The following is a 22,983-nucleotide window of genomic DNA, read 5'->3' on the forward strand; positions in this document are numbered from 1 at the left end:
GAGGAAGTTAGAATGGGAGTAACACAGATCGAGAGCATAGTTTGAAAATATCTTGAGTAAAAACAGTATGCAAGTGCTTTAACGGTGCCTAGAAATCAAAGGCCTGATTAATATATTCTTCTGTAGCAAAGCTCTCCGCATTACACCATGAATAGGCATAATTTTGTCCACAGGAACTCTGAATAGCAATATTTTGGCGTTGAAGGAATTCTCTGCATTTCTCCTCCTTTTCCTTATAACCCAATGCCAGCAGCAATTTTTACTTCCTTCTTATCCTATCTCCAAAGTATCTTTCTTCCCTTTGAGGAAAAAGATTAACAGAGAAATACTATAAGGCTTGATACTAAGCTTTATGTTTTTTTCAGGAAACCACTGAATTCTTTTCTATCCCTTCTAGGAATGAAGGCCAGAAATTTATCGCAGAGCAACATTAATATAAGAGTATTTAAGGATTTAAATAAATAAACTTTAATAAACTTATATTTTCGGCACAGAACAGATGGTGTTTGACAGACCTGCCTGAAGCTATGTAACATCACATGCCATGCTATTTATTTTTCAATAATGTGATTTACTAAACAAATTTCTATTTCTTTGAAATCAAACAGTGAAGAAGGGGTTTTGTGTACAGAAGAAAAGGCAGCAGCCATTTTATAAGTAACAGGTTAAGGACACAAACTTCCTGCATAAGTAAAAATATTGTGTGGCATGGAAGAAATGTCTCTTCAATTCTGTCTGTATTCACATGTGTTAATAAAATATCTCCATTGAGAGAGCTTGACTGGATCTCTGCCCACTTGATTTAGTAGCCTGTTTTCCAGCACAGACTGGTTCATGCCATTTAGCATCTCAAACAGCATGTAGGCATGATTCAGGCAATTTCACAGAGCATGGAGTTATTCAGTAAGCAATATAGAACAGGCTTTTCTCTAGTTTGGATAGAGAAGGGACTGGCCAGATGGATATTGACAGTTGGTGTTGTGTGGCCTAAGGGTCACAGCAGGGTTTCCAGTTGTCTTGTATTTCACAGTAGGATATACCTTGGGGTCCACTGTTTATGTAATTGAAAACTAGAACAAGAAACTTACAGGATAAATTTGAAGAGAGGCTTAGGATCGATGCTAGATGTACCATGGGCCTTCTGTCAGTGTCAGTTTTCTCCTATGAGCGATAAAACCCACCTTGGTTTGGAACCTAAATTACAAATTGACTTTTAAGTCAATCTCAAAATTCCTATTTTTTTTTTTTCAAGTACTATTTAGGGAATGTCAGGAGCCTTTGCTCCTAAACAGTGCAGGTTATCAGATGCCTGGTTTATTCAGTGTTATTGTACCCCATAGCTGACTACCATGGAAGAAGTCCCAACTTTCTATTCAGGACAATTTTCTGACCAACAATAATGGGTGCCAAGCATTAAGTTCTTGACCTTAAATGATGATGGGAACACAAAATACCTTTGCCCTGCATGAGATCAGTGAAGGAAAATTGTGAACTAGTTATTTGGTTTGAGAGCTTTAAAATACCATCCTGATCTACCCTTAAGGGTCACAACCTTTGCTTTTTGATGATTCTTATTGTATTAATGTTCACTGCAATTTTCACTTTAGCAAATTATTCCCTGGTTTTATTTTAAACAAAAATTAAATTATCTTTGCCCTAGGAAAAAATGTCTTAAAACATTTTGTGTGGTTATGTATCTTTCTAAGTGAATGCATTGAAGATTAAACAGTGAGAAGGAAGAGAAGAATTTAAACAATATTAAAGAAATCTAATTATTTGATTGGGAAAATAAGACATCCCAGAACACTAATGTCACCAAGGATACTTGGTTCCTCTAGCACATAGCACACAGCCAGAGTAAATGAAAGTTTTCTTAGAATACAGCTTTGTAGTCTAACACACTAGGAACCTGGCTGAGACTAGCTCATTTGGCACTCCCCGTTGTACCATTTCAACAGTTAGGAGAGACTTTCAATACCAAACTTGTCTGCCTCATTTTTATTGTGAAAATGAGTTTTTCAGCTTGAAAAACTATAGGTTGTGTTCACATATGACAGCTGCTGGCTTGGACAAAATACCAGGATCTGGATTCAGGACATCAAAATCCAAAAGCATACACTGACATTGCTTAGGCTAAAGAGCTGCAGTTCTTCAGCTGGGGACCAGAAGAACTCAGTCAAAGTATGAACACAAGAAAAGCGAGATAAAAATATCAGCGGGTTACACAGATGCCTCCTCTTGTATCATGGCAAATGTTCTCTCTGTTTTCTGGTGTCAATTTATGTAATTAACTCCAGAATTTGTAGTAGATTCTTTTTAAAAACCTAAGAGGTAAATTTATGTTTTTTATGTTTAAATTTCCAAATTAAAAAAAAGGGCATGGGTTTTACAGATTTCTAAATGACCATAAACGCATAGGCCTCATATCATAATTAGAAGTACAGACAGTAATAGAAAGCAGGCATTCTCTGGAATGAATGCTTCAAGCACAAGGCTAGAACACAGGCCGCTTGCCAACGTGGCCATGTAGAGCTGATAACAGTGCTGCACATTTGTGAAATCATTACTGAAAGGGTATGTTTAATCCCCATCCTACCCCAAAAGTGACTTCTCAATAGTTTCCAGAAATGTATGCTATTAGGCTCAGCTGGAAATAGAAAATTGCTCTTAATCATATGCAAGGAACAATTCTAAATAGGAGTACTTGAAAACAGCATTGGGAAGGAAAGAGTACTGCCAAAAGAATGGAAGATCATTTTGATTCTTGATGAAAAGCTATCAAACAGAGTTCAGTGTGGTAAGAGATGTGACAAATCTTCAGAGAAGCAGTTTTCTCCTAAGAGAAAGGTATTACAGCTAACAAAGTCACTTAATGCTTTTTGTACCATTGAACCTAAAAAATATGGGGTTTCATTGGTTATGAGCCACAAAAAAAAGATTTTTTCCCCTCTTTTTAATCTTTGTGAGGATTTTTGCTTTGAGACTTCCTGCAGGAAAGTCTTTTAAGTGGAATTCTTCTTTATACTGCACTTAATGTCTGCCAATATGAGTCCTGTTGCAGGCATAGGGACCGTTTTCCTTCTGTCCTCAAGCTGTGTTGCTGCTTATTATCATGTTTAACATTCCCAGTGCCTGGCAGGATGGAGATTAGAAACTCTTAATATTCGATTTCTAGTGAAAGGTTTTGCCAGATTTTTGGAGTATAGGCTAACATATATATGTACATAATTTATTGGTGGAAAAGTTCTGAACTCCCCAGTGAGTCACCTTAATCTTTCTTGTTATCATTTTAAGATTGGTTTAAAATAATCTGCTATGCCCCCCGCACATAGACATGTTAAAATTGTTACATTGGAAATAATAACTTGATGGAAGCAAACTAGAAGAGATGCACAGATTTCCTTTTATAAATCTGTACTGTTGGTTTGGGCTTTTTTTGTTAAAGTGTGTATTTTCTGAAGTATTTTTTTCTAACTCCAAAATTTCATGTTTTAACAGACTGGAAGGAAGGAGAAAGGAGACCCTCTCAACATTGCTATAGACAAGATGACCAAGAAAACACGAGACCTTCGAAGACAGGTAACATATGCCTGTTATAATGCATCTTGATTTTCCATTGCTTTTCAACTTCAGACTTTTTTTTTGCCACCTGTAGAGGTATAAAGAATTTATGTCCTTATTTAGAAATAACACTACATTGCACATGACATTAAGCAAAGGATAAGTATTTCCTAAGCCAAAAAATAGTGAGACTGAAACATATTCCACATATAGCCCCCAGTGGTCACAATATGTGGGAGGGTAGGCAGATTGGCCAGACCTTCACTGCCTTTGCAGCCCAGCAACCCATCATAAAAAAACTGGCATATGTGCTTATTTGTATTTACTTGAATATTCTTATGAAATAACAGGAATGATCAGAATATGAGCTTGTAAAGGCAGAATATTTTCAAAGAAATGGTCTAAAGTTTCATATTAAATAAAGATCCTAAGAACATAAGAAGAAGGTTAATAAAGAACAGGTTGCCCAAAGAGGTGGAAGATGCCTCAGCCCTGGAAAAATTCAAGCCCAGGCTGGATGGAGCACTAAACATCCCAATCTAGCTGATGTCCCAGCTCATTGCAGGGGAGTTGGAGTAGATGACTTTTAAAGATTCCTCCAACCCAAACTATTCTATAATTCTATGAGTACCTATAAAGCATAGTTTAAACCATAAAGATTGCCTTTTTTTGTGTTACGTTTTTAACTGTGTTTGGTAATAAGACTGAAAGATTTGTTCAGAAAATTTGAGTTGGAAAAGAATAGAAGGGACATTGGCAAAGGGGAAAAATCCTCTGTAGGTTTCTCTGTATACCTTGCCAATCAAAGGTTACCTCTATGAAAATGATCTAAAATCCACAAATGCACAAGACCATTTAAAGATGTAAATGTACCTTCAGATCCCTGTTTGCAACATAATCATTCAGAAAGAGTGGCCCCTATAGGCATTTTGAAATCACTGCTCCACACTGCTAAAACCCAGACCATTTCATCTCTTCCTTAACTTTCAGTAAATGTTTAGGATCATATTCTCAGGGCTTATTTCTGAAATAAAAAATGATATTGTAATGGACTTGCAGACAATATGAATCATTGTCTCTCCTGTATAAAGCATAGAATCACATCTGTTGCTTAGCTAATCACAGAAGAAAGATCTCTGCTGTTCTGACCTCCAAATTTTTGGGATCCTAGGTTCTGCAGTGGAGCTTGTACCATGTGTTGCCTCCCACCTCTGTTCTTATTGCTTGAAGGAAGTAGCAGACTAACACAGGAGTTGCTGTTCTGTGTGAGGCTCTCAGCAGTTGCCTGAATTACTCATCTCTAAAGCCAAATTTACTCTGAAACGTGATATAAAAATGGCACCTTTCTTAATAAACTGTCTGCTTCTCATGTATATTCAGCCCCAAGGGTGTTGAATTCAACCTCAGAAAGGTTGGAGCTCTTTATGTGGGTAAAATGAAGAAAATATATAATAGTTTCCTGCTTGGAATGAAGCTTTTAATATAATTTCTGATATTTATGAAAGTTAATCATGTAGGTATAATGTTTATTAAATTGTGGCAGTTGCTAGTAAACTAATCAAGATCAGATCGTAATTGTGCTAGGTTTTTGTACAAGCATAGAGGAAGATGGAGTCTCTGCTTTCATCAATGTGTATGCTGACTATAAATCATTGTTCTTTAGAATCATAATCAGTGTTCTGCTTCATCAAATACATAATCAACAGTATACTTTTGCGTTTCTATCCAGACCTGCCTAAATTTCAGAATGTGAGGGTGTCAGCTAGGGCTTAGTTTAATGCCTGGGTAGAGAGGCTTGAAGATTAAGAAGAAGTGAACCACAGTTGAGATTGCAGTGTTACGCTATTTTGGTCATTCTATTTTGGGCTAAATCATGGGAGAGACAACTAACTTTGAATACCATAATGCCTTTTAGTTTTAATGATCCCTTTTGAAGCTTGCTCGTCAGATTTAGGAAGCTTAATGTTACCATCATAAAACAATCTACAAAATATGTTTTGGCAATGAAGAAGGTATATCTATTTCATTTGGTAGTCAGGCTCCCTTGCGAAGCTTCAATAGTCAACCATCTAAGACTGATTTTTCTTTCTCTCCCAGGGTTACATAGCTCTTTATTCCTGAGATTTTATTCTATTAGCTACAGAACACACAGACATGTGAAATGATTGTGGATGGGATACAAGGTGCTAAAATTCCATTTCACGAATTACAGGCACATTCATATTTCCTATTCTAATGGAATTACACCTTTTATATTCATCATTTAACCTCTCATGGGCATCGGAAAACTATTATGGACATCTAATTGTGTATCTTAATATAAACTACCAGTAAGAACATCAACCTAAGTCAGACTGAACAAGTTCTTGGAAACAGACAAGTCTCCCCAGCCATTAGCTTTCTGCTGCCATTTCCTACTTGATTTTGAACAATTTGGAAAAGCACAAGGTTCTGTGTTTGATAATAACTTTTGCCAGTTGGCAGGATATGGGGTCTTTTTTCCCCCTGGTACACAATTCTGTCACAAAAAAAAAAAAACAAAAAAAAAAAAAAATTAAAAGGGAAAACCACAAACCTAAAAGCTAAGCAATATCATATTTCATTGCGTAGTACAGGAAGTTATACCAGCAGCAGGGTACCTGTTTATGCCAGTTATTTTCTTTCTTTGTTTTAACTCTATAGGGAAAAATAAAGATACCAAACATATAGTTTAAATACTACAGCTAATCATAAAGCAGCACGCATACACAGGATTCCCAGCATTGTAGCTCTGCTGTGACATTGAAGCAAAGGACACACCAAAGAGTTTGGCTGACAAACAGACTGGATGCCTAGTGAGGACCAACAGGGTTTATAGATCATTTGGAGTTGTATGAGCAGGGCACCAGCTGTTCTGCTGTCACCACCACTGGTGGCCCACCTGTTAGTGTTGCTGCCTCCTGCCCTGCTGCCATCGTCTCTTTGCCTTGTGTCATGTTCCAGTTGAGCAGTTGAGCTTGTTCAGGCTGTATTAGACAGTCGGTTTCCCTGCAAGGTATAATAACCAAAGCCATTAGTTTTCTCTTTAAAAGCAGATATCTGTACTTCTATTCATTTTAACAGAGCAGCCTGCCTGCAGTATTCTTCACAGTCGATTGAAATCAAATAATTCTTCATTCTTGTCCATTCAAGCCAGAATAATGCTTCATGTGCCTCCAAGTGGAAGGAACTGTAAAGACATAGGAAGATACTTCACTAGTGATTCTCAGTTTATACTGGAAATGATGCTCTCATGCAGCTGTTAAGGACAATTCATTCACTTGCTAGTTGGTTTATGTCATTACTAAAGCTAGTTAGAAATAGTGTATGAAATAAATGCACAACAGAAAAGTTTCACTTTGAAACTGAAAATCATCAGGAATTAGCCAGAAATTGAATCTGAAAATATTTTTTTTAAATTTAAAAATCACATTTGGATTTTTTTCAGTAGTTTCAGATGTTCATTTTGAAAACTTAGTTGTTTATTTTAGCTTAGCATTGCAAATACAAATAAATGTAAATATAAATAAACATAAACATATAAATATAAATATACATTTAAGTATTCATTTAGATATAAATTTAAATATAAATACATATATAAATATGAATATTGTTGTGAATATAATTAAATATTAACAAATAAAACCAAATTCTCAGAATTTTTAAGAAAGTTTTCTATTGTTTTAAGGCATTTTAATAATTCAGAATTTTCAGGTTTGATTCTAATTGACAATAAAACAAAAAAAAATTAAAAAAAAATCTTACAGTTGGATTTCTGTTTCTCTTTGCATTTTTATGCAACAAAACTTCACTACAAAATATTTTAATAGGACCTGTGAAGTAGAAAGTCCAGAAATAACTGCCTTACCATTTTCATTTTGCTAAATACTTTGAATATTCAGACTGATGCCCTGGGTTTTTGTTTTAATGGAATGGATGTCTAACAAATGAATACTATTGTTAGATATCTAAGTGTGCAGTGTCAAAAGGGTTTTTTTTTGCCATCTGGTTATTGTTTAGTGGCCTTAGACAATGTGTTGTTGGGTGCAGTCCAGTTCAACCTTTTGAGCAAATACCATAATATAGCATCAGCATTGTATTATTAGGCATATACAGTCGGTAGCTAGGACAGTGATTTTGAGTATGGAAAGCTGTCATCATTTCTGGACTCGAAGAACTGTGCTTGTTCTCATGGCTAGATGAATTCTTGACACCATTCTCTGAGGCAAAACATTCTGATTTACCATTTCTTTTAGTCAAAAAATGTCTTTTTCTCAGATTGCCTTTTCCAAAGGCAAATCTCTGAGGAATACATATTGTGTAATCACAGGACTGAAAAATAGGATTGCAGCCACCTGAATTAATGAAGCCTTCCTTTGTATAGCATTGTACTGTCTTTATAAGGCTTTCTATAGCAATAATCTCAGGTTCTTCCTACGGTCTCTGATTTTCAGGTTTATTCCTGATTTATTCTTATTTTCTCATATCTCTCCTTCTCTCTGCTGCTCCCTCATCTGCTGTAGCTCACTTCCAGGCTGGTTGGTGAGATGCAGGAAGATGTGAAGCTGGTTTTAGCATCTGCTCTGCCAACTGGCCAGCTGGTACCCACATGGTGGTCAGACAGCTGGTACCTATGTTGGTACACTGGCCAGCCAGCTGCTGAGTTCACATAACAAATTTCCCTCCATAGGATTCTAATTCAGGTCACTGTTCCCCTACCCAGACAATTTTTCATCAAACTCAAGCTATTTAGCATCCTCAAGATGTTTCCTGTCTGTCAGATTGATTTAAAGTTGGTCAATAAATTAAAACGTATTTTAAAGAATTGATGGAATTTCTGTAATAAGCCTCATTTCCTCAGAAAATCAGTCCAGAGACAAAAGCCTTTGTGATCAAGACATGGTGCAGTATCCTTCCATATGCTCTCTGCAGTGATATGTCGCTTGATTTCCCATATGATCTTCTAAGAATGGGTTTCAGGTGTAGCTGTGGTTTGTCCTTGTTATTGATTGTTTAATCACAGCTGCTTTGTAGGCTGAAATCTGGAAGATAGGCACTTCCATGATTTCTGTATAGGTTTGGATGAGTTGTCTCCCTCTTCCTTTCTGATATTGATGGAATTTAGAATATTGATTCTTTCTTCTAATTGCCTGCTTTTCCCCAATAGTCACTACTAGCACCCTACGAGTGCTGACACTCTTTTTGGTATTCAGGACTAGATTAGGCCACTTGGGCATAAACTAATATTCATAATGCATGTCCTAGCATGTCTTTCTACAAGCCACACACTTAGACTTGTTCAATTACACTTTACAGCAGCCAAATTAAAATATATATGTCATATTTGCCCTTTTTATACCTCTAATCAATTCTTTATGTATCATGTAGTTAGTACATCCTTTCACATGACCCTTATGTATTTTTGATTGGTCATTTACGTACCTTTGTAAGACACCTGCTGGACTATAGTCTGTTATTGGTCATACCCTCTAGCATACCTCCCTTCAATTGCACAGCTACAATTACTATACTTACCTTTTGTCCTTGTACTGTTTCAGTAGCTATGTGAGACTGTAAGCCAAACTTTGAAAAGTTAAAGGTCATGAGATAAACATCTCCTGTAATTTATTTATATATTTGTAATTATGTAAATTTGACAAAAGAATGACCTTGGGAAGAACTCCTTGATCATTCTCGGTTTTTACCTACTTCATAGGACTCTGAAAGTACTTACAATTCTGTATACTTTCACTATTATGGGTTACAACAGTTTGAATTAGATAACAGGCTTCATAATGTTCTTCGGCTTATTTGTCATATCTTTTTTCTTAGCTCTTGAAAAGCAAAGTATCTCCATTTGCTCTTTATATCAGTCATTTCCACATATATTAAGTTGTATCAGTGCTGTTTATGAATGCTATTTGTGGTAAACCCAAAAATGTTTAGCACTTTGAAACCTGCCAAAAATTGACATAGACTCTAGAGAGACTCTCAGAATAAAAGACATTAATATTAGCTCATACAATTACACTAAGGGGACACCTAAAACTGAAACAATGTGTTCTATTGGAACACATTTTTATCACAGCTTACACATACAATGCAAATTGTATTGTGGCTAGGTACTTACATAATAACGATTTCAGGGTTTGGACTTAAATATGTCTCTCTCTAAGTATATGCAGAGCTTGTTTCTTTGCAGTCTGTGAACGCTTTGAGGAAAAAATGGGACCCCCTCCAAAAGAGGAAATTTTATCATTATCATTTTGCAGCCAAGGTACTGTCACAATACAGACCAGATGACTTGTCAAGTGCTGCAGGGAGAGCCAGTGGCACCTAGGATTTCAGTCTTGCTACCCTGAATCGTCATATATTGAATTCATTCTTTTTTTTTACCCTTTCTCCCTTCTACAATTCTCTTGAAGACAAAAGTTACTGTCCAGTTTTAGAAGAATGATCTGAAACACAGAAAAGTGAAGTTTCCCCTGAAGGTGACTCTGCCCTCAACTTACGTATTCTGTTTGTACCAACTATAAGAGGTGCAAAGCATCTGTACATTAGAATAGAAGCCTAAGGGAAGTATGAGTGCTCAGAAAGCAAAACAAAACCAGATCTTCAGAAGAAAACTAACTCAATTCTAATCAAACTTAATAGATATTAAATAACCAACTCCTTTCAGCTTCTTCAAGAAGCTGAACAGCACACCCAAAGAAATAAAAACATACTGAGGGGATGGAGATGGGGGGAAGAATCCTGAGAATTCATGCCAGCTGATGTCAACTTAGGAAATTGGGTGATAATATAAAGAAACTGGTTTTCCTTTAATCTCCTATATGATCAAGAGAGAGCTCACCTTCAGAGGGTGGTTTGGGCTTTCAAGGATGCATTTTTCAAAAGCTCTTTTTTCTTTATATGTAGAGTTTTATGAAGAGTCTGCTTCCTAATTTAGGTGCCAAAAAGTTAGAAGCCTAAAGGTAGGTTTATGTGGATAGTCCCTTTACTTTCAAGCTATAAACCAATCAACACTGCAATAGGTGTATTTCTAGGAGGGCTGGGGAAGCAAATTCTGCCTCTTATTAGTGTAAACGTAAGTTCTGAAGTTGCAGAGAAGGCACTAGTTAAGGTTTTAATCCTAAAGGTGACTTTTCTTAATTCAAGATCTGTATAATTTAAAGAGGGCTAAAAACAGAGAGAACAGGCCATGGACCTTACTAGCTTGCATAACGCTGTGAGAATTTGTGAGAGGGGTTATAAAGTATTTTGAAGATGCAAATCCTCATGCAAGTGTTAAGGAGTAGCAGAATATCCAAGAAGGTTCAGTCCTGCATGAATATTTACTTAGGTTTTATTTTGAGAAGGCAAGTTTGAGCAGGGTCATACTTAAATAGATGACCCACAGGAGTCTTGCTAAGGTTGTGCTATATTGTCATAGCAGGGGGTTGTAACTAGATGATCTTTAAGGTCCCTTCCAACCTAAACCAGTCTATGACGTACCAGTTGTTCACAAGGGAAAGAGCAGTGTGATACATGATATTGCCCCATTTTGTTGCATGAAAATACTTCTTGTCAAAACGTTGACATTTTTTAAAGTGAGCCAGCCATAAGTCAGTCTAAATGTCTTTGAACCTAAGGCCATCTGTGCCTTAGAAACTCATCACACGTTACTTGCTCCTCATTAGGTTATGGCTTCACCTGCAATAACTCTAGTGCTCTTGATTATGGAAATCTGGAAGCTGGCTTTCTGAAAGCAGTCCACCAAATGTTAATACAGATTTACTTCTGTGCCAGCTCTACATGTGCCTTTCTTGTATTCACTTACTATGGGTGTGCTGTGTTGCGTGTTCATCAGTGCTTCTTCACTAAGTTTCTCTAGCAGCTTGTACAAAGATATTAGACAAGAGTTGTGAGTAATACTGACTTATAAAGCAGAGATAATAAAGCTTCACTTTATCAAATCCTCTGCTCTTTCAGCTTTCACTGAATTCATAGGCACTCCTTAAAACCACAGAAGTAAACTTACTCTGAACTTCACCAGCTTGGACTGAGAGAACTGTAAACCCCAGGGTTGCTGCTCAATAGAGTAATCACTTTTTATCTGCTCCATTGGTAGATCAACTGGTGTATTTACTTAGCAAAGGATTTTTAGACAAGCATCTACAAATCTGATCTAAAAAATTTAGAGGCAATGAACTGTTATTTAAGTTGCAGCTAATCATGATTTTGACTTGAACTTACTTGAATGCACATGTCTTCATGTCCCTCAAAATACGTTTCTTCTGGATGTTTATCACTGTGACATTGAGGTTTTTATGGTGCTCAGAAGTGCTTCAGAGGAAATGGAGAGTGGTTTAATACTGCTGATTTACTCTTTCAGGTCTGCAGTAATTTCCTTACTGCCTAATTATAAGACTCGGTTTAATTTACTCTACACATAATGTTTACTGATGCACATATGGTGCTGTATTTCAGGAAACTAGACCCATATCAGGTAGTTTTGTGTAAGGCTACAGTGTGTAACATTTTCATCAAATGAAGGGAACTTTGATCTGTGACATGATACTTAGGATGGATTATTGTTGTCTGGCAAAATCCAAAGAGTATAGTAGTTATAGCTGGTATTGAAATAGGAATGCAACTGATTATTGTGAGCACAGAGGGTTGGCTGTTCAAAGTGGTTTGTGAGGAATTATGAGGCAAATCTCAGTAACAGCTATATTGTGTTAGATTACTGCACATAGTTTGTCTATTATTCCTCAAATAATGAGTCTTCATAAAAGCTGACATATTTCAACAAGTCTTTGTCCTCACTCCAGGAACTTTAGAAGATGCATAGCTCTGTAATCACTGCAGAGAAGTATGGAGTTTTTAAAATTCTTTTTAAGGAGAAGAATTGTAAATGAGGGAGAATCTCAACCACAAAACCACAACCCCCAAAACCATTAGAAGACATTTGTTGATAATACTTTTACATAAAGAAGCTTTCCCCATTCTGTATTGTCAGATAGAGAATGACCTGTAGTCACATGAGGTAAAGAAACTTATAGAAGTCTGGATTCATAAAGACAGCTTCAAATATTCATGTCAATTATCAATGATGCAGTAGCATTAGGTAAGGAGCACTATAAATAGCAAACAACCTTTTTCCAAAGGCTTCTATAATGAATTCTCTTCTCTTAATGAATTTATGAGCAATGGCGAAGAAAATAAAATTTAATTTTCAAATGGGATTTCAAGATTGCATTTTTTTCTTAATTGACATTAATTTCATTCAGTAACACTGTTTCTAAAGTATTATTAAATTGCATTAATGCTATTTGTTATTAAGCGACCAGAAGTATAAAAAATGTTGGTTTCAGATTTTTACTTGCAGAAATTGCTTCAAAAGAAAAGAAAACAAAATAAAAATAAAACTAAAACAAAAAACACAAACCAGAACTCACTGCAGGAAGGGCTTTTTTGAAGGTATGGATGACTTTTGATAGTGTCAGGTTTCAATCATCTCTGTCCATGGGGTAGGATCACCTTGTGACTTTGAGTGATTCTTGGAAAGGATCATGAGAAATTCATTTCTGCAGAAAAGAGTTTTTGACCTTGTTTCAGCAATTGTCTGGAACTCCAGATTTACCAAAGACAGCTGTCATCAGCTTTCATTGGGTTTAAATATCTTGGTCTTAGAGAAGCTGATGACAATATTTGGTATGCCAGCCTGTTCCTGCAGCTGGGGTAGGTGGGAATGCAAGTGGGACATGTGTAGCATTTACCTTATTAACCCTTCAAAGCTTACTGGATCAAACTGGTTTTAAGTGAAGGTAATTTCATGAAGGGTTTTCATAGTCAGTTGCCTTCCCATTTGTGACCAAATAGCTCTTTAACCTCTCCAAAACAGTTTTGTTCCTGTTTTAATTACTGTACTTATAAAAAAACCATAAAGCTGCAAAGCCACTCGGTTTAAATATCATTTCAACAGAGCCTAGGACAGTACACAAAGATCCACAATTTGGTGTGGTTCTTGATTTAATCCGTGGGTGTTTAATCCATGATTTGTACTATTTACCCTCCAACACACCTCTTCTACATTACACCTTCTAGACTTGCAGTCTTGGTGACATTTGTGACACTGTAGTCTGTTTTCACAAGGGTATTTTTCTTTTCTGCTGGAGTAATATCCTATAGCCTTTGCCATCTTTGTTCCTACATGTAATATCCTGTTCTTCATCCTTCCATACTGTCCCTGTCACAGCTCTACCCTTCCAGGTCATACAGAATGTGAAGATTAATCACTTTCTTTCACTTTTGAATTATTTTGACTTCACTATTCTTTCCACTAACTATTCAGTCCCTACCTGGTTTTCTGTCCTGTTTTTCCATCACTTTTTGGTGGCAATCTCTGTACTATCCTTTGTCTTTTAATGATCTTAATATTTGATACTATCCCAGCATTCCAATCAACACTGGGATTTTATTGTTCTATTCAGACATGAAACAAGGCTGACTTCTTATCCTGACAGTATTTGTATGTTTGGGGGTTTATGTGGATGTCTGGCCTCCAAGCTTGCATATTTTTCTCTAGTTTTATGTACCTACACTAATGTTAGCAAGCCTGAGGCTTGCTCTTGCTGAAAAATGTTGTTTTTTTAAAGGCAGTATAAAATTTCTAAATCACCAAACTTGATAAACCACTCCCCTTCTCTCCCCACACCCCCAAAAAAACACCATTAAATCAATGGGGATAAAGTACCTAAGTACTTGGTACCTAGGTGGTTCTGTGCTTCTGGCCATATAGTGTTTTGAAGGATCCATTGTAGTGACGTATGACTAGGAGGAATATTTTATCATGTGTGTCTTATGCTCTTTCAAATTTCTGGGCAAAAGTTGACACTCCACGTTGCTTTCTATTAGTAAATTCTTCTCTAGTCTTTTCCTGACTAGAGAATTTTCTCTTTAGAGAGAAGAAAGCTTACAAACACAGAAAAATAGATGAAGAACTATGATCAGTCTTTGTATTGTAACAGCATTTCTTCCCAGCTTTTTGTCTTCGCTAAAATCTTAAATATATTTAGGTAGTTTGGGTGTCCAAATGTGATGCATGCTTTCAGTGTTAAGCATTTTGCTGTTTAATCTACCAAGGCATAATTGATGGCATTATCATCCATATCCTCCAGTCATTTTTTGGTCACATCTTCAGGGGTTCTAGTGTGCAGAATTGACTGAGCCTTTCTCTTTAGCATTAAATTGCAGTAGCTTCTTATGGTCACTGTCTTATTTTCCAGAACTCAATTTCACAGCATATTAGAGGAGAGACACTTTAACTGCAATGGAAAAGGCTTTATTTTCATCTATTTCAATTAAATTAACACCTGTTTCTGAGTGCTCTGCAGGTGCAAACTGGAGTTGGGTTCCGCTTGTAATGCACTTTCAATAGCAAATGGTGAATAAGGTGCTCCTTGGTAAACTTTTGTTACAGATAGCTTTATACTGCCAGTCTTTATAAAGTTTAACAATCTGTTAGAGTCATTAATCTCCTGCTGTGACTTTACATTCCAGTGTCAGGATTAGACATTCAATTCCTACTAGACTGTTAGTAGCGCTGAGACATTTTGGTTCTAAAATTGTTATATAGCCACAAAAAACATCATTTCAGTGGGCAGTTTAACCTCTCTGAGCTCAATTATAGCTGTGAACTGACAATGATAAAATAGCCCTAAATAGTGCTTAGAACAGTAGAACACGATGCTATCAAAAACAGCAACTGACTCTGCACCATAAACTGACTAAATTGACTGAACTGGAAAGACATAAAATCTGCCCTGTGCTACACCATTCATACTTCTAAAAATATTTGTGGGTCTGGATGTTTTCCTTTTATATCTTTATGCTGGTCTGGCAAACCTATTATTCTTGTAGCTATATGTTAATTAATAACATTTTCTCCGTAACAAAATGAATTAAGCAAGACCTTTATTTAATGTGCTTTATCCTCTAAGAATGGAGTTTCATGTAGTGGCAACTACCCCCACCTTTGAAGTCACCTCTAGCTTAAAAAAAAATCAGTAGGGAGAAAAAAAAACCCTAAAGCATTATCTTATGAGTAATAGTTTGTGTCATAATATTTACATCAGAATACAGGTTAAATTAAGGCATTGCAAAGACATTTATTAATATACGTATGTGCACAGTCTCATGCTGGTTTTAGAACAAAACTCAATGTGGGTTTGCTGTGTGTTTTATGACCATTTAAATTCAAGTCACAGACTTCTCCCTTTCCCTTCTAAACTGATCTTAGCTCTACAAAACAGTAAAATATCCCGATGCATAAGACATCACTTTGGCTGGACTTTGTTGCAGTATGCAGAGGGACATGCAAGATTAGTTTTCCAGTAGTTATTTACCTTGATGAATAGCCCTATTTGGATCAAATAGACTGGTAATGGTGAGCTAATACTTTTAAATGTCTTGTCTTGTGCTATTAATATTACCTTGTCATGTATCCATTCCAGCTGTTGGATGAATGTCTTATGTTCATACTCCTGTCACATTTAACAAATGATTTTGTCAACTCATTCTTTACAGCTTGTGGTGAAGGATAGCAAAATTTGTGGTCTCCTGCTTATATAAAAACCATTTATTGTACCTTTCAACTTCAGTGCAAGGGCATCCTAAAACTCGGATAACCAATTTCCAATGAAATTATAATGCATGTTTACAAAAGGGGTCAGAAATATACTACTGACATCTATGATTAACACAGCAAAGGGAAACAGAATTTGTTAATTTTATATTTATCAAATGTGATAGTCAGAATTCAGGGTTTTTTCATCTGCTGCTGCTGCTATGAACCTAAGAAGGCAGCATACAGTTACCATGAGAAATAAGATATCCATTTTATTCATCCATTTTGATTCAGATATAACTCTACTGTGTATGTACAATTGTAAGCCACAAATTGCAGGTTAGCTGATGCTCTTACTGTCCTTTTTATTGGTTTCTTGTATGTGGTTGTAGACAGAAGATAATGTCAATGAAAATGAGCTGCGTCCTTAAACATCATGAGACTTTTCTCACAGTTGCATGGGCATATTGTTATAATGAGATCTATTATATCACATCAGCCTTGATTAAAAATTGAATTGCTTGTTCACTGAACACAACCCTTTGAAATAGATACATTCTCATGGAATGACATAAACAGAAAAATATCAGTATTCAACACTTTATCAGTACAGGAGATAGTATTTTTTATTGACGTGTATTGAACGCAAGCAAGTGGATTTTAAGGCTTTTTTTAAAAAAAAAAAAAGACTTTTTTTTTTTTAAAAACCTATTAATTTTTTTTAAGGCTTTTTCCCTGAGAATGAGATGGAAACCGCATGGGGTTGTTTTAAACATTTGTGTGAAAAGAGTGCCATTTGGCCTATTTTGGTACAATAGGCTTCCAAAGATCAAACTGTAAGTACCAAAGTGAAGCATCTAATTTAGGAGCAGTTTCTTAGCAAGCACTGGGAAATCGACATCTACAAAAGGAAATGAAGCAAGCACAAGACAAACACTCTCTGGCAATATCTTTCCTTTAATGCTGGCTATAGATGAAATCTTTCATTTAGTAGGGAATGACTGATATACATAGTGATTGGAAATCTATCAGCCATATGATGCAGAGTGCTGTGTTGGTGCCCTGTTCTCTGACACTTCACATCTTGTTGTATTTTCTTTTTGTGCAATGCTTTGATACACTTGGAGCAATATTAGTGTTTATCTGTGTACTGAGATGGTACTTATGAAAACTATTCATGGATCAGAATCTCATTGTATAAGATGCTATGCAAACAGTTCCAAAGGCCAGTGTGAAAGAGGTTTCAATATAAGAATAAAATAAGGGTCAGCAAGCGGATATCTGCAGATTGTAAGAAAAGGACAGTACAAGGTGGCAATGTGATAGGTCACAGCAAAGACACACCAGCTTCCTAACTGTTGTCAGGTTTCTTTGATATGCTCTACCTTTTTGTTTTCTTCCCCCCCCCCATTTTTATGGATCACCTTGTTAGCTATTCCAAGTACCTTTAATCATTATAAAAGTGGAAAAATACTTTCCAGGTAGAATCTGAGTAGAATTAATTTTAAAGGGGGGGGGGATGTGAGAATTGCATAATACAGTGGCAGCTTTAGTTGTAATAGAAATAAATTTAAGACCTCATGCAAACATATATATGCTATTTTGCTTGGCTTGTTTTTATTGTACCACTGGGGGATTGAATGGAAATATTCAAAGTTACCTTTCTACTTATTCAAACAGAGCTGACAATTGCTGCTGTAGAACAGCAAATGCATCTTGGATCATGTATTTACAGTGCCCAGCAATATACTGTTTTTCAGTATGATTGCGTGTTATGATGACACCTTGTCTAGATAGAGCTTTCTTGTCTGGACTGCAAAAGAGAGGAAATTGCCTTTCTTGATGTTTCATCTAACTAAAAATGCATGATTTAAGGAGACTAATGGCTAGCCTGACTTCCAGGCTGAACAGCTCACAGCTTGTGTTTCAGTCTGCAGTTTTTCTTTGTTAACCAAAAAATTGGAGAAAATACGCTAAAAATGTTTCTGGTCCATAATCCTACAAAGCAATTAAGCTTCCAGGAAAAATTACTTAGAATTTCAGTCATCTTTCTGGCTGTCTTTCGAATTTTGTGAAGTTTGACATTAATTAGTGGGTATTAACAAGGTAGAGAAGAAGTTAGCGACATCCTTCTAACATTAATACTGCCTCAAACAGATGTTTTTATGAAATAACAGGTGTTTAATCTTCAGTAACTTGTAGGGTTGTTGTGGTTTTTTCCTTTGGAATAAATTGTATGTTTTCTAATCTGCATGGAAAATGTCTTAGAAAGGCTTTCTGTTTATACCTGTTGGATGTGCTTGAAAGTGAATATGAACCTCAAGGCATGTGCTAAACAAAATACTTATTATTGTATTGCCTAGAATACCGTTCAGTGCAGGAATTAGAGAAGGCTTGGAAATATTCAGGCTAATATTTTTAATGGTTGCTTGAAGTTAAGTCCCCTAATCCATATTTTGCTTTTAAGTGAGCTGAACTGTTTTTTTTAAAGTAGTGTGCAGCTTTCAATTCTCATCAATTTGCAATGTATTATGTGGTAATCACTGTCATATAGATCCACTCAGTCCAGGAGGATTAGATATATGTCAGCACAAGTCTCAGGAGGGTTTTGTAGAGTCTAGCCCCTGAACTGTTCGATATTTGTATGCTTGCTGCATATATATGTCTTGGAGGAAAGAAGGAAAGTAAGAAATAGCCAAGCTCCTATACAGTACTGTAAGATGTAACACATCAATTCTTAAATATAAGTAGCACATGAGCACAGTAAGAATATGAATTGATAATTCTCCTTTCATTTACTGGTCTGCTTTCTTTTGTCACAGCTACGGAAGGCAGTAATGGATCATATATCAGATTCATTCCTGGAGACCAATGTCCCATTACTGGTTCTCATTGAGGCTGCAAAAAGCGGTAATGAGAAGGAAGTGAAGGAGTATGCTCAAGTCTTCCGTGAACACGCCAACAAGTTAGTTGAGGTAAGTGACCTTATTGATACAGCTAGATTTCCATCTTGCCTATCTAGTACAGGCAGAAAAAAAATCATATACAGGCTGAAATGTAAGAGGTAGCATTTCTGGAACATAGGTTTCAGGAGTTTCAGTCAACTGTATCCCAGTGATTGCACAACAGATGTCTGGATGACTGGCAGAGGGAAGCACGTGCTTAATTTTAATAATTCATTAAAGCAATTGAGCATGTTAAAATTGCTGTTTGCAGTATTTTGTCAAAAGTCACAAGCAACAAGTAGTAAATTTCTGTTCAGGTTTACTAACAGTATGATAAATCACAATCTTTATTATAAATAGTGGCTTCACAGTACTATATCTAGTACTGGCCAAAGGCTGCTCTAGAGTTAAGAGCTTATCTGAACTAAAATATAGAGAAAGCACAGTCTTAAGACTGTTTTACTCTTGAAAGGTCTGTGTTATGTATGTGTGTGTATATATATATATATATATATATATCCTTTTTCTGAAAAAATATGTTGCGTAAGGGCAAAAGATCTTAATTTTAGGTCTTCAGGGGTGATACTGCAATAGTTCTATTCTACCATGAGGAGTACAAAACATGATGATTGAAACCTGGATGCTCATAGAGTGGATTTGTAACAAAATAATGAAAATATTCATCTTAGTTTGCCCTTTTACAGGTCAGAAACTATGAAAAATGTTTTTCTTGAGGACAAATATAAGTCGGTGATATGTTTGATATCATTATGTGGCATTATTGATTTATCTGTACTAACATTATTTTGAAGAATATGTAGCCCCTTTGCAGCATCCTTTCTTTCTGGCCGTGCCACGAGTTTTTTAGCACAGGAAAATGCTGTTGGGTAACTACTGGTTTGACAAATACTGAATGAGAACTTTGAATGGCTTTTGTTGTTAAAACGCACATTATCCTAATTCTCGAGCTGAAGCAACAAGTAAAGGTTACTTGGTTACTATTGACAAAAGCTAGACAGATCCCTGACAAAATATGTGTGAGGGGGTATTTTTAGTGGGAATAAGGTGCTGTTCTGGATCATCTTGCTCTTCCTATGTATAAAACAGAGTCAAGACATCTCATTCAAGGTCTGAGAGTCGGGTGTTTGCTATACTTAACCTGTAGGCACCTAGAGGTAGGTCCCAGGATTTAGAAGCTCTGGATGTCTTCTGTACTGAATGCCATAAGATTTAATTAATCTGCAAGAGGAGCACAGGACTGTCATCAACTTTCAGTCCTGACCCCTCTGCAATATGCAAAGATTTGTTATGGCCACCTGATGACTGGAGCTCCTACCCAAACAATTTTATGATTCTAAATTCCACAAGAAAGTGGTTGTAGTTATCTGTCTTAGGGTTTTACAAGCCTAATAGTACTTTTTGGACTTTAGTCCAAACTAGAGCTTTGTTACTGATTTTGAGCATTCTGTGGTCATCTTTAGGTATCCTACCAGTAAAATGATGATAGATAGTAACAATAGATGTCTTGGCTATAATATCTAGAATTCTTATTCCATTTTGGTTGCTCCAGACTATTAGAAGCAGATCCTTAATTTATTCTTGTATGTCTCTGACAACTGGAACTAGCTTGTTGGTCTATCCTTACTGTTTTCCAAGGATGGGATGGATCTTAGCCTTATATTTATAAGGGTTAATCCTGTTTGGGGTAATAAAATATCTTGAAAAAGTTGATCTCTAGTTCAAGTGGAATTTTGAAACCCAAGTTTCAAGTTCAGCAGACTGCATAAGAAAATAAATATTTGGAATAGATTTATGTCCCTTGTACACTAAATTTTGCAGTTAAAGTAGTTTCATCTTTTTTACTTAATGATGCGCATTGATGTCTTAGCAGATGGGCTTCTATGGTTTTGTGGGTCAAGTATTTTGCAAATAGTAAAATGCGGTTTAAAGACGAGACATAATCAAGTGACTATGAAATGCAAGATTCTTTCCCAGGCACAGGGCCAGAATTCCTTGCTAATATATGCAAACACAGCTCCACTGAAGTTACGTGGAGTTGCGCTTGCAACTTAGAGGAATTTGGCATTGCAAATTCAATACTGTGAAAAATCCATAATATTAATCATTAATTTTAAAATCAGGATCTGAATTTCTTGGATATTCTACTGAGATCAATAGAACATCTATCAAAAGGTCAGGAAAAATAATCCATGTTTTAATATTTTTTATATAAAAGCTACATTTTACCATTCTGAGAAAAAAAAAAGAATGCATTTCTTGCTATTTGATGAATACAAATGGCAAAATTTTCTTTGCATAGGCAATATTTAAAAAAACATATGCTTTAAGAATGAAGCTTATGGAATACTTAAATCTTCTCTTAAGAACTATTTTCACTATTCATATGTTTTCCACTCTGAGGTCTTATAGTGTTTTCTCTTTTGCCTTTTGTTTGACTTGCTACATGTGAGAATAACAACTCAATAATAAGATCTATTATTATAAGATATATTATTATTATTTGATAATAATGAGAACAATTCTCATTTTTCTAGACATACACTGAAAACCAGTTTTGTCTGTGGGTTATGCTGGAAACCCAGAGTAAGGTGTCATCCCATGAAACTTGAGGCCCTTCATGTGTGATACGTACATTTAGAAGCCTTCTTGTCTCAGGCTCTCTCCAGCAGCCCAAGAAGGCAAAGCAGCTCAAGAATGAGACCCAGCTTCACTATAATGTAAATCATCCAAATGACTCACATTGTCATATAGATAGATGAGGTAAAAAATTATAATAAAACAGAATTTAGAGGGTACCATTCCAGGCTTGGATGGCTACAGTCTCTTCAAACCATATTTCAGCAGTCAACTCTCAACTGTTCTACCTTCTGAAACTGAAGTCAGAGAAGCAATGGGTCCTTTACAGGCCATGATCTTTAGCTCATGAATCCCTGTAATGTTTCTAAAAGATTTATCTCTAATGGTTGAAAGTCAGTAAATGCCTGAGTTGTATTGCCAGCTTCAAATGTGACCTTGGGAAGTCATTTAACTTCTGCATCTAGGCACCTACATTTTTAGCATAAGGTTAATGACAGATAATTCTAAACCTACCATGCAAAGGCACATGATTGATAAATCAGCTCAGATTTATTCAGTACATGCTTCAAAGCTCTATATGGAAGCTAATTAATTAATTTTTATTATTCTGTTTAATAAAGCTCCTTTGGTTTAACCATTTACTCCTCTGGACTCTCTCTTGCAAAATTAAATTATCAAATAAAACCAGTTTTCCTGGGAGATGAAATTCAGCATCCAGCAAACTGAAGAACCGTGATAGTTAGCTGTTTAGTTGCTTTCAATAGGAAGCATTGTGTTCATGGTTTAAGTAAGAACCATGAAAATTCAGATATTAGACCCTTCTAGTTAAATTAGTGGATTGGATCAAGCTTTCCATTCATCCTCACAAAGGTGGAGAAAAGTCTAAGAGACTTATAGTCCAAATTGGGGGGGGGCGGGGGCTGGAGGGTGGTGTCATATTTTCATTAAAGGACTTCATTACATGGTGATTAGTGAACCTTTACAAGAGATAAATCCAGTTACATTATTCTTCCTTGAAACTTATTTCCAGCAAAATTGGAATGAAGGCGATTTTTGTTCTTTAGTATGAACTCATGCAGCACCATATTTGAAGTAGCTGAAAATCATCTTTTGAAAAGTGAGTGCTTTACCAACTTTACATTAATTTTTATGAAGAATTTTGTTAAGCCTACATGTATCTGAGTTTCATCTCATACAAACTTAAAGATTTCTGGAGACACACAAAATAATCAAAGTTATCTTCCAAGA

General features: G+C 35.9%; 1 protein-coding gene across 3 annotated transcripts in view; it reads left to right on the forward strand.

Moving 5' to 3' along the window:
- The window catches only part of CTNNA2 (catenin alpha 2), a 505,102-nt gene that overhangs the window by 379,890 nt on the left and 102,229 nt on the right, over positions 1-22,983 (forward strand). For all 3 annotated transcript variants that reach the window (XM_061365551.1, XM_061365559.1, XM_061365568.1), the window contains 2 exons: positions 3,499-3,579; positions 19,015-19,167. In XM_061365551.1, coding sequence (XP_061221535.1) covers positions 3,499-3,579; positions 19,015-19,167 — 234 coding nt within the window. The remainder of the gene's footprint in view (positions 1-3,498; positions 3,580-19,014; positions 19,168-22,983) is intronic.

The sequence above is a fragment of the Neopsephotus bourkii genome, unplaced genomic scaffold (assembly GCF_033783945.1).
Source record: "Neopsephotus bourkii isolate Nb327-2 ecotype Australia unplaced genomic scaffold, CSIRO-AGI_Nbou_v1 NB_121, whole genome shotgun sequence".
Classification (NCBI taxonomy): domain Eukaryota; kingdom Metazoa; phylum Chordata; class Aves; order Psittaciformes; family Psittacidae; genus Neopsephotus; species Neopsephotus bourkii.